This window comes from Gambusia affinis, linkage group LG06 (genome assembly GCF_019740435.1).
Source record: "Gambusia affinis linkage group LG06, SWU_Gaff_1.0, whole genome shotgun sequence".
NCBI classification, from domain to species: Eukaryota; Metazoa; Chordata; class Actinopteri; order Cyprinodontiformes; family Poeciliidae; genus Gambusia; species Gambusia affinis.
The window spans coordinates 4,372,257-4,389,864 of record NC_057873.1 but is presented as its reverse complement, the minus strand read 5'-3'; the positions used below and the strand labels follow the sequence as shown (position 1 = coordinate 4,389,864).

Sequence of the window (17,608 nt, the reverse complement as noted above, 5' to 3'; positions counted from 1 at the left end):
TCCGTGTTTTTCTCTTCACTTGCAGATTTTCTATAAACATTTTTAAAGTCTGCAGACAGCAGACTACATGAGTCAGAACCAGTTCAGGAATAATACCCTGCGTTTCAAACAGAGGAGGAGTTAATTAGAGGATATCCCACTCAGGCTGAACAGTAATCAAAGGCCTGAAAATGAAAGAAGTCAACATTATGGGAGGCTTGTCTGGCAAAACAGTAAACACACAAAATGACAGACATTTTAATGGCCAAAAGACCAACTTAGATTTTTATATATTTTTTTACATAAACATGGAGTTAGAGGAAACGTAAGCTCACTCTTCTCAGGATTACCAGTTGTCCGTTAATAGAGGAGCAAATTTTTCCATTAACACTTTTCCTCACTTTGAAAATGTTTAGCAAACTTAGCTTCCCCTAAATTAATTTTTCCGGATAAATTCTAAACCTAGCCGTTTTATAAACGTTCAGTTGAATAAAGTTTGAAGTTGTTTGTGTTGAAGTTTTGTTTATTAACTGTTCACTCTTAAAATAGTTACACATTTATATTCATGCTCTTATTGTGAAAACTATTTACACAGCAGTTCTGCTTCCTCTCCTGACAAAAAAAAATAAAGAAACATACAGGACCAAAATAAAACACGGATATTGTATAAATATAAATACAATATCCAATGGCACTGTAAGAATGTGAATTATAAAGGCTTGTAGTCTTTCAAGGACAAATATAATTGGAATTGGCGTTAGCATTAGCTTTAGCCAAATACCATGTTGATGTAGACCTTAATTTTGTTGCAATAAGTTATTAAATCAGTTAATAGCTTGATGAATCAAAAGGAGCTCAATAATTTCCATTTGCACTATTTACAGTTTTTCTCTTTTTCTACTGAAAACAGGATAATAAAAGTCTTCAGTCTGGTGTTTTGGTTTCAACTAGGCCTTTATTTTGAAGGGCAATTTTATTTACAGAGACTTTATAATTCATTTTATTTGTTGTTTCTGTTGTTTTGTTTATTTATTTTAAAACGTCTTCCAGTTCCAGTGTTAAATATTCATTATACTTTAAAGTTTATTGATTATTATTATTTATTGGTTGTATCCGACTAAATAGAGAATTACCAACACTTATTCTTTTCCTTCTTTATTTTTTTCATCGTGGAAGTAACAAGCTATAAGTGGAAATACAAGGAGTGCAAAGTACAGATATTTCTCTTAAAAAATATCTTAAAATGTAGAGTTCTCAGAAAGACACCTGAAAAATCTACTTAATTTCTTTACTTTACAACTCTGTCAATATCTAAATTAAACTGAAATCCAAAATCTTAAGCTGAACTATCTGAAACAGATAAAATACAAATCTGCATGTTTTTGGTTCCTAACTTGTTACTGTAAGAATGTGGCCTTCTGGAGTGGAGTTATGTGAACAAAGAGTGGGGTGGCGTTGGGGTCTAGGTGAAAGACTGCAGCCCTGGCAGGCCTGGGGCTCCTCTGAAGGGGAGAAGAGCGTGACACATTCTGACTCCCAGCGGAGAATGAATCCTCTCACACACTGACTCACAGTGGGCTCACAACCCGACAGATTCCAAAACACAAAAACAGGCCAGCACACACACACACACACACACACATCCAAACATGTGGCAGTCAAGTTTCATCACCGTTATCTAACAGGCCAACATCGCCAGCCGGCCACAAACTGAAGCTTGCACAGAATCACGTTGTCCAGCGCCGGCGGCACCAAGGCTCCATTGTGTGGAGGCCGGAAAAAGAACAGGGGTGTATGATCCGCGCCGGCTGAAGCGAGGGGTTGTTAGCGAGGAAGAACAGGGAGGCGATATTGACGCTGCGCTGGCGAACCGACAGCTCATCAGGCAGCCCTTGATTGCGCCACATATTTCTGTGTTTCTTTCCTTCCCCATCAGCAAACCGCAGAATAATTCGCTTCCCAGCTGAAAATGTCACATTTGTCACGACAAGAAATCAGGATCTTGTTCACTGTGTTCACTGTGTTGACCAACTCCACTGGGATGGGGTCATTAAGCTTAAGAGGCCTCTATCATGCTAACATGCTTCACTAGAATGGTCTTTCGTGCTTCATGTTGAAGAAAACCACTTTTTGTATCTATAACCAAAGGTTTACAAAAAAGACTGCAACCAATCAGTTTGGTGACTGGCTCAAGTTTCAATGAACCACCTGCATGTTTACATCAGAAAGCCCATGTTCACAACGCCGAGGGGCGAAAAAGATCAACAACTGACAACAACGCAGCTAAATGTATCAGGAATCAACATGGAACATTCAGGAACATTCAGTCAGTTACAGTTTTATGTTTCCAGATTTGATGTTAATTTTGCGATTATTAATAAGTGATCTCTGAGGTAGATTAGCTACCACGGCTATTAGCTAAGCTAACACAGCGGTGGTTGATTAGCTAATTTAAACACCTGCTCTACTGTCAGAGTTGGAAGATAGCTGGCCTGTCTTTTATTTTGCATCTGAACCAAAACACACAATTCCACGTCATATCTACATGATAAGATTGTCAAAGTAAAACCAGCTTAACTGAACTACTAGCCTCCCCCTCACAATCTTTTTACTTAATTAAAACCTTTTCTTGACCTCATCTAGTTGTCATAGTGTTGACAATTAGTAGGCACCGCATCCCTTTTTCTTTTATATATCTGGTCAGATTTAGCAGCATCTAAATCTTAAATCTTAAGATGAGAGTCAGTTAGGAGGTTTAGGAAGAGGCCAACTCCTCTATGACAGACGTCAAAACAACCTTTGCGTGCGTTAACTCCTGTAAAGCTTGTCAAAAAACAGACAATTTGTATCCTAATATTGATTTTATTTAGTTGATTTCACTGTAAAAATGGTCACAGAGTGAAAAAACAAACTAGGATACACTTCTTCCTAGAATGGTCAATGATTATTTATTATGAAAGATTACTATGATGCAATCGAATATTACATACAAGTGACGTGTCTAGTCATCAGTCACCGCCATGTTCCCGACATATTTCTTGTGTTGCAACATGAATGTTGTGTTGGTGATAAAATTGTGACATGGTTGAAAACAACTTCCCCCATGCAGAAGTGGAAAGGTTTGAAAACAACTAATCAAGTTTTCATTTGAAGTGCTAAAAAAAGGTTTATGATTGAATTATTGTAGCTTTTACAGTGACTCCCTCATGACAATTCTTCCCTGAATCTGCAAACTGAAACCACTGTTACCAATTTTGACTTCAAGTACGACACTGATTACTCCTAATTACCTCACATAACCCAACTTCAAACACCAAACTACCAGTCTACAGTAATACACTCTAGTTATTTCTAACAATTCAGCAGCTTATGAAAGTTAATTGTGATTTTAGTGTAAAAACTTGGTGTTTCTCATCAAAAGGTTCAGAGTTGCTTTAACAGGTGATCTATTCTGCTTCCTTCAGCAGGTTAGTGAAGGTTTATGGTCTTTTTTAGGGTCTCTGTCACTTTAAAAACAAATAACCTGCTGCTGGCCACACCCCCTACCTCAATGTTTACACTCGGACATGAAAGTGACTACAAGCAGATGCACAATTATACAACTGTACATCTTTGAAAAGCATTAGTAAGGCCTCCTGTACAACCAACAAGAATGTAGCAAGTGGTTTATGGATGGTAAATAAGCAACAAAACACTTGTCTTTTCCAGTAGCCATTGTACAGCACACACAGCAGTAAAACTAGCTGACCAAACCTGCTGGAACTCAGCTTGAGTTGCTAGGTAACGGGCTGGGCTTCCGGGGTTGCTAGGTAACGGGCAGTGCTTGCTGATTTGTGACGTTACATTCTGGAGGTTTTTAAAGCGGCTCGTTTCCCAGACATCAAAAATCATTAAGTTATTGCATAAAGATGGCTGAGTTGTTTTTTTTGTCCCCCCAAGCATTTGATCTGTTTTTGGTAGTTGAGACCCAAACTGAAGCACAGAAACAAGAAAAATTTGATTTTTTTCTAATAGGTCCCCTTTATGAAAAGGAAGAGAGAGGAAACAGCATGAATTAGCATGAGTCACTGTTAATATCTAAATGGCTGGAATGTCCTTCATGCCATTAGAGAGCATGAGTCCCTTCTGCAATAATGTTTCTGTTTAACTTGATTTAATCTGCGGTCTACAAGCGCAGATGCCCATTCCAGACCTGTGAGTGGAGGTTACCGTCAAATGATTCCTGGTAAACAGCAGGAAGCCCGCCGCGATGACTCAGTAGACTCTCTCCAATTGAGCCGGTGGTTTTTTTCTCCTCCATCTCCTCTGACTCAGCCTCTCCCCCTGACACTCAGCTGCTGATTGCCAGACAGCTGTGAGCCGCTGCCTTTCTTCTTCTCATTTTTATTTCTTTTTTTCTTATTAACATCCGTTTCTTTACTTCCTCACTGTACTCTGGTTTCAATCAGAGCCGCTCAACAGCTTCATACAATGAATCAGACTACAAAAACAAAAGCATTTCGGTCCAGTTTCTTCTGGAAATGTCTTATTATACTTTAAATGAGACAAAACTAACTCACAAATAACTTTTCTCTTTTAAGTGAATAATTATTTAATATTGATGAAAAGGTTCTAGTTCCTATTTCACAAAAAGACACTTTTCCTGTGTTATCAGTGAATTAACCAGCCAGTGGAACTCAAACTTGGTTGCTAGGTAACAGCTGGGCTTGGCTGGGGTTGCTAGGTAACGAAAAAGTAGTAGTTCTAGTGGCAGATAATTTCACTTATGATAACAGATTTTCCCATGTTTTAAGTAGAATAATCTGCCAGTGGATCTAGTACTCTTTTATGTTTAGGAATTACTAAACATAAAACCCGCTCCCCTATCTTGGTGGAAAATTACTTTTGTTTTATGTGAAATTTACTAAGATTGTTTCACTAGAAACTAAACAAAAATACTTTGATCTTATTTTTTTTGGAGTGACTTACTGGATTATAATTATTTGGTCGCCCTGTTTTATCCTCTAAAGAACTTTCTGAAAATGTTCCCCCATAATGTTCGGCTCAGGTCATGAAAATCTGCCTGACAATAATAATGTAATATCATTTCTACAGAATTTGTTTTTATAATTTCCAACTCATATTTTTGTTTGTGCTCCCCCAAAATACATTGTAACTTCCATATTTGCTCCAAACGTAATGTGAAAACTAATTTAAAAGGTTTTCTATTTACACTGTAAAGAAGAAAACAACTAGCAGCCATTGTGCCACAATTCCCGTCCCACTGCTAAAACATTTCCAATTTCCTCCCTCAAAAAAAAAAAGACAAAAAAACAAAAACCTCACCAACCTCAAACTGCGTCACGGCTGCCCTCGGCTGAATGAAATGCAGTGAAAGCATTTCTGTTTGCTTGTGTCTTGTTGTGACCTGGTTCATCTCAAACTAAAGTTGATCACAGGCTGTTAAATAATTGGTGTCTAATTTTACAGACGAAGAATCTCAGTGCAGCAGCGAGGTGTTGCTAGTCAACTCTACTTGACTAAATAATCACCACAATGATAATTTAGTAACTGATTAATCCCTAACTGGAGCATAAAGACTCAAAAAGGTCATTTAATATCATGAAATTTAATTTCATTCATGCCGAAGAAGAATTTAGAGCGCAATTGACTGAACAGTCATGATTTCAGACTGTGGCCAGGAAGCCGGGGCTCCAGGGAAAACTTGAAACCAACAAAGGAGATGGCTGCTGCTTTCAGGAGGAACAGGATTAGAGCAAACCTGTTTCCATCATGGGAGAAGAAGTGGAGGTGGTTGAGGGATATAAACACCTTGGTGTTCATCTGAACAACAGACTGGACTGGAGACACAACAGTGAAGCGTCTATAGGAAGGGACAGAGCAGACTGGACTTCAGGAGGAAGCTACCGTCCTTCAAGGTTTGCACCAAGATGCTGCAGATCTTCTACAAGTCTGCTGTTGAGAGCGTCATCTGTTGGGGCAGCAGCATCAGAACCAGGAAACTAAAAACGCTCAACAGGCTGGTTCTGTTCTGGGGACGACTGTGGAAGATGATCATGCAGAGAAGGATTCTTCATAGGATCAGGAAAATTAGGGACAATCCTGACCATCCTCTTCATCAGATTGTCTTGGGAAGGCGGAGCCTCCATCTTCAGTCAGAGGCTTCTTCAGGTTCAGTGTGGTACAGACTGCTTCAGCTGCCGACAGCCATCTTCAATGGCTCTTTGAAGAATCTTGATAAGCTATAATAACATTTAATTTCCATTTGGGATCAATAAAGTATTTCTGAAACTGAACTGAAAAAAGAAGCAAGTGTGCACTAAAGAAAAGGCAAACCTGTCATAAAAATAAAAAGCACAAGAAACTCAAACCAACAAACAACAATAACAAAAGTTGTTCCCATCTGGTCTGGAAAATGCTCTCTTCATGGGTCCAGTCTGCTAGTGGCGCCTTCGTCAAAGCAAAACTTCAGTTTTCAGACCACGAACACAACAGAGACGCAATCAAAACTGTCAGATGACTTGTTACCTGCGATAATAGCTCAGAAATAGATGTATTTGGATGTATTTTTATTTCTTTCCTACTTACGGAAAGTTTCTGTTTATATTATAGGTTTGTGGTGCCTTTCTATACTAAAGAAAGAAAAAAAAAACTTCAGATATTTCACAAAGAGATATTAACATTCATGGAAAAACCTCACATAACCTTATATTAAAGCAGAAAGTACGGCGGCCACCGTAAGAAAGACTTACAGTGTTCAATTATGCCGCATGAACTGATCAGCAGATTATTGTGCGGTAACACAAAATAAAAAAAATTTGCCATGTCCCTGGCGGCCTCCCTACTACTCAGAACTCCTCAGGCATCAAAGTTTTATCTTCTCTTGGTCCAAATATTGTAAAAAAACAATTTTTTTTTATCAAATTAATAATCACCATACCAGCCCTATTTGATGTTACGTAAAGAAAAACGACTCAGCTTTTCACATTTTTAAGCATTTTTTAGCTGCAAATGTTCATTATTTGCCATGAATGTTTATTTTTATCTTTTATGCATTTCTAATGTTAAATAAAGTAAGATTAAGTGATTAAATGAAGAACTTTGCAGAATGCACAGACTTTTAAAAATCCAGTAAATATGGCCAATCTTCTTAAAAAAAGACAAAACTCACATTTTTAAGAAAAAGGATGCTTACTAACTAATCGTTAGTCAACAAGATCAGTCAACTTTAGATTGACTCATTAAGAAACTTTATTCTCATAACTGTATTTTAGTTTTTGTAGCGTTTTCTTAGTGCTGTTGTATGAACATATTTAATGACAGATGATTTTCTTTTTTTTTAATGAAATATATATTTTTGAATAGTTTTGGCTAAATCCCTGAAAAAATATCCAATTTGAGTCTCAGTTAACAATTAATCAATTAAATTATTAAATCAGATGACAATTGCATCAATAATTAACAATTAATCGATTATTCTGATTAATTCATCTGATTAGTAAGACTAATCCGATTAATCACGGATTAATCTGATTAATTCTGGAAAATAAATAATTACATTTTCCCAGTTAATCAATTAATTTTAATCATGTTTAATCAGATGAATCAGGACGAGACTGGACTTCAGGGAGGGAAGTCATTTATCAGGTTTGCAAGATGCTGCAGATCTTCTGAGAGTCTGCTGTTGAGAAAGACTGGGCCTCAGACCCGCACGGATGAAGCCAGGAAAAAAATGGATGGATGGAAGAAAATTTTCTCATTTACTGAAAAATGTCCTTTTTGAGTTGTAAACTCCGGTTAATGATTAATTGGTTATTAAATTAGCTGTATCAATAATCGATTAATCCCGATTAGGGCTGATATGTTACTTTTTTCATAAAAATATATATATATTTTTTACAATATTTGAACCAGATTAAGCTAAATCTCTGACCCTTGAGGAGTTCTGGGTAGAACATATTTACAGATAAAGAACTGGGTTTTTTATTGTATGGTTTTTATTTAATTTCTGAAAAATGTCCTTTTTGAGTCTTATACTCCAGTTAACGATTAATCAGTTATCAAATTAGTTGACAATTACATCAGTAATCGATTAATCACGATTAATCTGATTAATCGTTTCACTCTAGTGGTTTTTAAATTGTTTGATTTAAAGTTTTTAGAGTTTTTGTGAGGATATGGAGTTTTGTATATGTTTTCCTGTTCATTCAGTTCCTGTGTAGTTTCGTCTTCCCCCTGATTGTCTCCAGCTACCTCCCTGATTATTCCCCTGAGTGTATTTGATCCCACCTGTGTGACCTGCTCCCCGTCGGGTCCTTGTCTTTGCTGTGATAGTCTTTGTCATCAGTCCTGGTTCCTCTCTGAGCTCTAGAACTCACCTGTGCTGCCTGGATTTCTGTTCTCTTCGTGTTTGTCATTAAAACCATCGTTATTACACATCGACGTCCATCGTCACCAACTCATGACAGTATTACATGCAGTTTTCAGGTTCTACCTGTGAGGTTGAGTGCTGAAGGCGACAGCGCCACCGGGTCATTCAAGGAGTTCATTTCAGCTCCATCGCGCAGCCAGATGACCTTGACCGGATCTGGAGGTCCGTGAGCCACACATTCGCCAGACTGGCCTCATACTCACGGAACTCCTCCAGGCAGAGAAATGAGGAAGGCCTGAGCAGGAAGTTGCTGAATCAATTTTCCTTTCACAGTGAAGACACAAACACGTCCCAGAGGTTTGGAAGCTCACCTTCCAGCTGAATGCGCCCGACGTCGGACAGAGTCTGGTTGCCTTCGGACTCGACGGCACACCTGTAGGGGCCCATGTCCGACAGCTGGACCTTGTCGATTCTGTGGGGTGGATAGAAATGATGGTGAGGGTCTGGAAGAAACAGGTAAAAACTGATGAAACGGGAGAAACAAGCAGATTTTTACGGCGGAGGATTAGTGTCACGCTAACAAAATTAAAAAATAAAAAGATGAGAAAAAAGTTACACAAGAACAAAATCACAGATGCATCATGGGTAATGTAGTGCTAAACAAACAGACGGACTTTTAACACTAATATTACAAGAATAAAGTCGTAATTTACGAGAATAAAGTCATAAAATTACAACTTTATTGCCAAAACTTTCTGACTTTATTCTGAAATTATTATGACTTTATACTTTTATTATCTTGACTTTGATGTTGTATGACTTTATTCTGGGAATATTACATTTTTCTCATAATACTGTTAATTTGTTCTCAAAATATTGACTTTGTTACAACTTTATTCTTGTGTTATTTTTGATTTTATGGTTGTAATAGTTTTATTTTCATAATGTTATGACTTTATTCTTGTAATTTTATGTTCTTTTTCTCAAGATTTTATTTATTTATTAGTTTTATTTTATTTTTCTTACTATGGCCTTAATACTCTGTCGTAGATTTCAGCAGCAACTAGAAAGAAAAAGGATTTTCTATATTATTATTATTATTTTTAGAGTTGTGTAAACTTTTTGTCGCATGTGCCAATTAAAAAAAAGCCTAAAATAAAGCAATCAAGTTGTATAAGTTTTCTTCTTTTTTTGAATAAAAACTTTTGTGACAAATTTGACAAATTGATTCTCAGTATTAGGACAGGATTTGGGTCACTTTGTTCCATTTAACCAGGTTTAATGATTTCGGTGCAGCGAAGTCGACTTTTCAGTTAAACTTTCTGGACAAACACGGTTCTACTCATTACATCAGCTTGGTTATAAAAACACATTTTTTGTGTTGTGCTAAATATTCTGCATTGTAAGAAAATAATAATTATACACTAATTCCAAACAAAGAGTCTCTACATCAACCACTAGAGCTGGATGGGTCAAAACTGGATCATTCTGGAATGGCAGTTGGGGGCCATACAAAATCAATTCAAGGGCCACAAATGGCCCACGAGCCACACTTTGAGCACCTCCTGATATAAAACCACTGGAAACCAACAATATCACATAATTCAGCACCAAACCCGGTTTGGAAAGCAGATAAAATGCAGCAATGATAATTTTTCTGCATTTTTCTCATTAATAATTGTGAAAGAGCTGCTTCCTACTTGAGCGTGCTGGTGACGGTCCAGGTGTTGTCGGTGATGGTCTGGGACTGGTCCGTGTCTTCGAACTGAAGAGGAGCGCCGTCTTTGAGCCAGACCAGATCGGGCGGGACCGCGTTCTCGTCTCCGGTTCCCTTCAGCTCGCAGTGCATCCTGACCGGTTTGCCCAGGGAGGAGACGACGGTGCTGGGACTCTTTTCAAACTTCAGGTCTTTGTTTGAGAGATGAGGAAGAAGAAAATGACAAATCATTTTGAGAGCCAAGAATTAAAAGTCGTGTAAAAATAAGTCTTCAGTTTTGGTTGAGATGAAAACAGCAGAAGATGTTTCACATTTCCTTACTGTAAAACCACAAACTTCAATTTGTTTTAGTGGGAATTTATTTACAAGACCAATTCAAAGTAGTGAGTGATTATGGAAGGCAAGGAATAAATAAAAACTGTAACATCTGTACCAAGAACAACCCAAGGAAACGACTCAAAAACCTCTGAAGTGCAACTTCCTTCTTCACAAAAATGGAGTAGCGTCAGATTTTAGCAGTTGCAGGATTTCTCATTTGTCTTTGGTAAAAATCCACGAGCCATTTCTCCCGCGCTAGTTTGCTTCAGTTTTATTTACCCAGAATCCCTTGCACAGTAGTCCACTTCCTGCTTCTATAATCCACTTGCTGCTAATGTGCATTCAAACCGCACTAGAGTTCACTTCATGTGAGCCGAGGCCGAGGCTATAAGTGGACCAGAGTTTGTTCTCTTTTTTCATTCACACCTCCGCAAACGAACCGGACTTTCTAGATAAACGAACTGGAGTTTGACTAAAACAGACTAAACTTGGCTGGTGTGAATGCATCACCAGTAGCTTCTGAGTAATGATAACAACTTTAGCTGGATATTAAATTGTCCGAACATTTACTGCGATAAATGATAATATAGCTGTTTTGACACCAAGTAATAAAATGGTAATAATGCAAGAACACATTCTCAAAGATTGATCAACTTCAAACTATAATTCAGAGATTATAATTTAAACAATTTAAATAAACAAACAAAACAACATAAACTAAAATTAAATGAATTATGAAGTCTCTGTAAACAAAATAGTCCTTAAAATAGAGCTAGCTGAGACCAAAGAACCAGTCTGAAGATTTTTATCATCCAGTTTTTGGTATAAAGACAGAAAAGAGAAAAACAATAAACCATGCAAATGGAAATTATTGAGTTTGTTTCAATTTATCATACGATTAATTGATTTATTGATTAATTGATTACTGCGACAGGCCTACTTTTGAGTAAAATATTTGAATTCAGGTCAGTCTCTTTGAAAACGTTTAATAAATTAATTAAAACTAGATTTGGGTGCAACAAAGAAAGGTTTTAAGTAAAGGTCACTGGATAGATGCAGCCATGGCAAGAAAACACAAACAATGTGGTTATTTAAAGACAAATAGTTGCTGTTGTTACCGAGATTTTCCTTCCTACATCAAACACCTGTGCTTTGGGTCAAATTTGTATCATCAGGACCCAGACGCAATCAGTCCATGGGCCGCAAATGGCCCCCGACCCACAGTTTGGGCACCCCAGCATTAAAGGGAAAGTAGACTGTATCATTTAAGCAACACATGCAAACTGTGCTTCTGTTCTCTCACTTTTATTGTTGCTATTTATCTCCCAGCACAGATTTTCCCAAGCTTGCCATCTAAATTTGAGTCAGGGGCCGACCTTTGACCTCTGATCCCAGAGGGTTGAGCTGGAATACTTCTCCTGTTAACTGCAGATTCCACAGTCAGCACTGTTTACTTTCTGCATAACAAATTGGGATTTTGAAGCTGCTCTGCTTTGTTTTTGTCTCTTTGTGGCTTTTGCATCAAAAGTCCTTCTTGCCTTTTATTTCCATGCTTGGTTGAGCTTCACTGTCTCATTTGGCTGCTTTCAGGGAAGCTTGTAACCCTTTTATGAGAATGTAGATATCCAGAGAGCCAGCCAGTGGACAAACTCTCTCTCTGTGTGTGTGTGTGTGTGTGTGTGTGTGTGTGTGTGCGTGTGTGTGTGTGTGTCTTTCTCTAGTAATTCATTTGTAGCTAATCCATCCCCTCGCTTTTGTCCCCTAACCTCCTTTTCTTATGGTCTGAACCCTTCCGAGTTGCATCCATGCTGCAGAATCTGAATGTGCACATACCAAAAATACCTCACAAAGGTTGCGCTGTTATCCTCCTCACATTCCCTCCCCGTTTCTGACTTTTTCAGCGTTATTCCTCCCCTCCGTTTCAGAGCTGCGCCTTTGCCCTTTCCATACCATTCTTTGGATTCATTGCTTTTGGATTTCGGCGCCTTCCCTTTGGTCCAAACTCTTTCTCCTCCGCTGTTGCCCCCTCGGCCCATCCATCATTTCCAGGGCCTGACTCAGACCCAGCAGAGTTGAGTCATATGGCAAACATTCACACCTCTGAGCAGCCCACCCCCACTTCTCAAATCATTCTCAAACTTGTAAGACGGTAAGAATAAAAAAAATAAGCTAATTTTAAGCAGTGCTGAAATGATTAATTGGATTAATCATGATTAATCGATAATTGAAATAATCGTCAAATTATTTAGTTGTTGATTAATCGTTAACTGGACCTTATGGACTCAAAGAAAAAGACAATTTGCTAAAAGAAAAACATATTCAGAGCAGCAATTAAGCCAATTGTACAAAAGCATCTACATTTAGCATAAATATATATATATATATATATATATATATATATATATATATATATATATATATATATATATATATATATATATATATATATATATATATATATATATATATATATATATATATAAAAAATGTCTGTAAATATGTTGTATTCAGTTTCATGGTTTTGGCTTCACCTGGTTTAAATTCTGTAAATAAGGCGTCTTTACATCCAATTATTATTCAAAAAATAATCAACAGATCAATTCTACACTGGATTGATTATTTGTTATCTGCAGATGCATGCTATGCAACAAATTATCTAACATTCACTAAAGCAGGGGTTTTCAAAGTATGAAAGGGTGAGCCCCCCTTCAAGGAGCTTAAGGCCTGTGGTGGAGGGCGGTGTGGAACAAATTACTTCCAAGTCAAGTAGTAACTAACTGCAGGAAAGTAACTAACTGCAGGATTAAGTAACTTTTTTGTTACTTTCAGCAGCTGCTAACAACAACGCTCTGCCTCCTGTGAAAATCACATTGAGCTTTGCCAATACTTAATTGTAAGTTATTTTATAATGGTAACATCAACAATGTGTCTCCACTGATAAGGTTGAACTGAAGAGCAGATTGTACAAAAAAATAAAAAACATGAGTAATTTGTGTGGTCCACTGTTGTCTGGAAAACTCTAAGAAGAATTTTAAAGGCCCCCGCCCCCCAGCCTCCAGATCTGAGTTTGATGTCGCAGCACAGAGCTCCTACTGCAGCTCCACAGCTCCGATGGCTGCGACACTTACCGTAATATTAATAATTATAACGGTGCTAACTTGCCATTATAACTATTGCCAACTACGGACACGTTTATTCGTGGCTGTTTTCACGTTTATTGCGCTGTTCATATTGGTCTCGATGTTTGCAGTTTTCTGGAGCGCAACGCGAAGCTCGATGTCATTGAGAGGTAATATATTAACTTGACATTAACAAAGACACAGCGGGACGGATCATCCTGGAAATGATGAACAGGGAGAGACGGAGTAAAACTACCTTAATGACGGACAAATTCTGGGATTTATTGTGAGTCTCTGCTTATTTCCAAGCCCAAATGAGCAACTTCACGTTCAAAAACGAGCCCAAAAAGGCGCAACCCGCCGCTCATTAAATCTGCAAGCGACTTTAAAAAAATGAAGCCCAAAGCCGCTTATGATAATCGGACTTGTCGACAGAAACTCAAAATAGTTCCAGTTTTTCCACCAACAAAACGCGCATCTCCCTCCATTGTTTACATTTCTGTCGCATAGAGACGTCGGTCACTCGACAAGACGAGTAGAGGAAATACGATTAAATAACAAAAGAAGATAGTAACGCAAAAATGATTTTGATAAGTAACTGTAGTCTGACTACTGGATTTGAAGATTACTAGATTACTGAAAAAGTGGTCCGACGTCAGTAACGCTTGACATCACTGGCCAAAGAACATCCTCTAAGAAACATTTCCACTGATCCCGTCCACACACCCCACAGTACCAACTTTTTCCTAAATCCACAGAGTTGATCTGCGTAAAGATTTCACATCACTAGACAGCAAGCAGATAGCTTTTCCGGTTTATTTTTTTCCTCGCAGCTTCTCCTAGTGCTCTATCTCGGGAGGCGCTCACACTTTGAACAGCACTAAAGGACTGCTTTGTGATTGCATTTTAGGCAATAAAATGTTTATTTTCTTATTTAAAAAAGTTTATTTAGTATTTCCTTTAATGTAGTTATAGTAATGTATAAAATAAGCTTAAGTGTTTAGATGAAAAATCTTCAGAATATGACAAATTTTTTACTCAATTGATCGACTAATCATTTGAATAATCAATAGAATAATAGATTCCATTAGCTGCAGTCTGTTATACAGTTTTGTCCCTTACAGCAGATTCCTCCTGAAACACATTTAACTGGTTTCTCTGAGTTTCAATTCTGTTGTAATCTGAGTTAAACGAGTCCAACTTCAGCTTCAACGAGGTTTGTTTCCTGCTTCGCTGGTTTGGATTTGAGTGTCGTAACAGTTTCAGTGTATCTGCAGCTCCAACTCGTCCATCACACTCCACAGCTTTCTGAAGAGAAAAACAATATTCCTAGCATATCTAATACGAAACATTTTAGATGATTTTTTTCTCTTCTGCTTGGCTGATTGTGTTGCTTCACTAAAGTTTCCACTTTATCAAGATTTAAAGGCCTTTTCTTGCTGGAACATCTCTTTAGGATCCCACATGAGTCTAATTTTAAAATTAGCTGGAAAACCACGACTTTAAGAACAACAACAAGCCGGCAAATCAGCAAGATGTGAAGGCTGATAAGTGTTCACAATAAAACTATTATCTAGTAACTTTTTGCATTCAAACTAGAGTTGCACAATTTAATTGCAGTAAATATTACAATATGTGTGCAATAACCCAATCAGATTGGACAACTTGAGTGCAATTATTGGTAGAATCTTATATTGAAATATGCAATGCATATTAATAACAAAATATTTTGAATTGAGTTGCTAAAGATAAAGACATATGTGTAACAGTAAAGAAAAAGTTTCAGAAAAGCATTAAATCAAAAGGTTGTTTGGTGTCACTTTTACTCCACAGTTTTATTTTGTGTGTTTTGTCCCTATATTTATTATTGTGCTTTAACATCAACTTGCCAAAAACATTATATCATTCATTAAAATAGACAGTTAACCAGATCAATTTGACTCGGTGTGAAAAAGTTTCTCTTCCCGGAGTCTTCACACGTGGTGAGCAGTGTTCATCACTGTTGAAGACTTTTAGTCCACTTTTGTTTTTATAATTGATTTAATTCAGATGTTTGCCACAGCATCTCAATTAGATTTAACCCCAGATTTTGACTAGGCCATTGTAAAACCCTTCTTTCATTCAATTAAAGGTGTATTTACTAGTGTACTTTGGATCACTGTCCTGTTAAATAGCCGTAAAAGATCCAGTATTCACAGTTCAATCTGTTATAACAAGTCGTCCAAGTCCTGACCAAGCAAAGCAGGTCAAGACCATAACATCACCGCCATGATTAACTGCCAGTATGGCGCTTTGGGTCCTAAAGCAGTGGTAGCATATGAATGTAACGGTACAAAAAGTTACCATTTGGCTTCCACATCCCTTTATCCCCCCAAAGATTTTTGGGATGACCAAGATATTAGTCAGTAAATGTGACAAAAACCCTTGTGTTTACGATCCGTCGTAACAGAAAACAACAAGAAGAAGGAGAAGCCTAGAGTTCGCAAACGGTCGGCGCGTGACGTATGTAATTCGCCTGTTCGACGCCATGAAGCCTACCGGAAGTAGTTTGCGCTGGAAACAACAATCTTCCACTGCGAAGAGAGAAGTACCGAGCCGAAGGAGGCGGCTGCTAATGTTATTTCAATATCTGAAAACACCGCCATAGCAAGACAACAGGCAGACTACAATTCTGAAACAGCGCAGAAAATTGACATCATCGTTCACAACTCCGCCTTCTGGCTAGCCAGGCTGGGTCAATCAGCCTGATTGGCCCGGATTGACGACTGCCTTCGCTGATTGGCCCGGCAGAAATTCAGAGGGAAAAAGCTAGCCTGGCTAGCCTGGATGAAGTGTTTATGCTTTCTGGAGTAACTTTGGTAAACTAGCCATTCACGGAAAGGTTCACGACTGTTTTTCTTCGTTTGAAGACTGAGGCTGTTACTGTGGTTTGCTGGAGGAAAAAAGCACCAGAACCAGGCTAATGTGTTGGTGGCAAAATTTAACCGAAAAAAAGTATCTAATCACATTTACGTCCTAATTTAACGAGGGCAAAGTTTGTTTGGACAGCCATTTTCCCCTAATAAGTAAATACGTCTGTCTATCTACCACAATGTATGAGCAACACAAGATTGATTGAGACAACAATTTAAAATAAATGAAAATCATTTTTCAAATAATTAAGATTATTGTATTTAAAACATTTTCCAGACTAATTTCACGCTAAAGTTGTTGCCTTCTGTTAATAGTAGAGTAAATCTGATCCTGACCAATCACAGCAACCTTTTCATTGAGTCACTGATTCCACTGAGATGCATCACAGAAAACCTGTTCAACTTCCTTCCATCAAACTGCCAACACACGGAAAGATGCATATAGAAGTGGATTGTTTATGTTTATGTTTTTTCAACTTAATTCTGATTGGGGGATGTCTTTCATAGTTTAGGTGTTCAGTTAAGCTATAGGTCTGCAACCACAACAATAATAAATTACCAAGTTGCGTTTTTCTTTAGAGCAATTTATGTTAGCCAGATGTTGCGGCTGCTCAGCGCCCTCAAAGCAAATTACTTTAATGAGTGAACATCAAAAGGAAACTCACGGGGCAAATTGCTCATTACTTATACAGTCGCACTGATCACGGTGGATAATCTGTATTTACCTGACAGCTGTGCGCCAGAGACGGGCGCAAAAACGACGCTGAGGATGAGAAAGCAGCACCTCCAGCGCGCCATGGTTCCTCCCGGCAGATCACCTGGAAAACTGGGCGTGAAGGGGAAAACAGCCAACCTGGAGCGGAACTCCATCAAAGCATCTCCGCTGCGTTTCGCTCTGGTTTGGATCTGGACGCTGAGAATGTTTTGAATCCACAGCTGGGAAGGCGAAGCAGATTCAGCCGTTTCGTTTCCCCCTTTCAAAGATGACAAACTTCTGCTCCAAAGTTGTTCCTTTTCTTTCTTTGTGGTCAACAAACCTCCAGTTCGTCCACAATTAAAGCGCGACAAGCTTCCGTTGCACCTAGATTAGGTTGTACAAAGTCTATTTCTGGCTATAGAGGGAGTATTTTTAAACCAGCCTGTTTCCCGACGGTTTTCCTCTCTTCAGACATTCCCCCCTCTGACTTTCTTT

At 38.1% G+C, this 17,608-nt stretch overlaps 1 protein-coding gene across 1 annotated transcript in view; it reads right to left on the bottom strand.

Annotated features, from left to right (window-relative positions):
• LOC122832865 (tyrosine-protein kinase receptor UFO) overlaps nucleotides 1–17,608 on the bottom strand; it is a 50,636-nt gene extending 33,028 nt beyond the window's left edge. Inside the window, 5 exon segments of the mRNA XM_044120050.1 lie at nucleotides 8,474–8,604; nucleotides 8,606–8,645; nucleotides 8,722–8,822; nucleotides 10,051–10,258; nucleotides 17,142–17,608. Of these exon segments, the coding sequence (XP_043975985.1) occupies nucleotides 8,474–8,604; nucleotides 8,606–8,645; nucleotides 8,722–8,822; nucleotides 10,051–10,258; nucleotides 17,142–17,286 (625 nt within the window). The 5' untranslated portion in view covers nucleotides 17,287–17,608.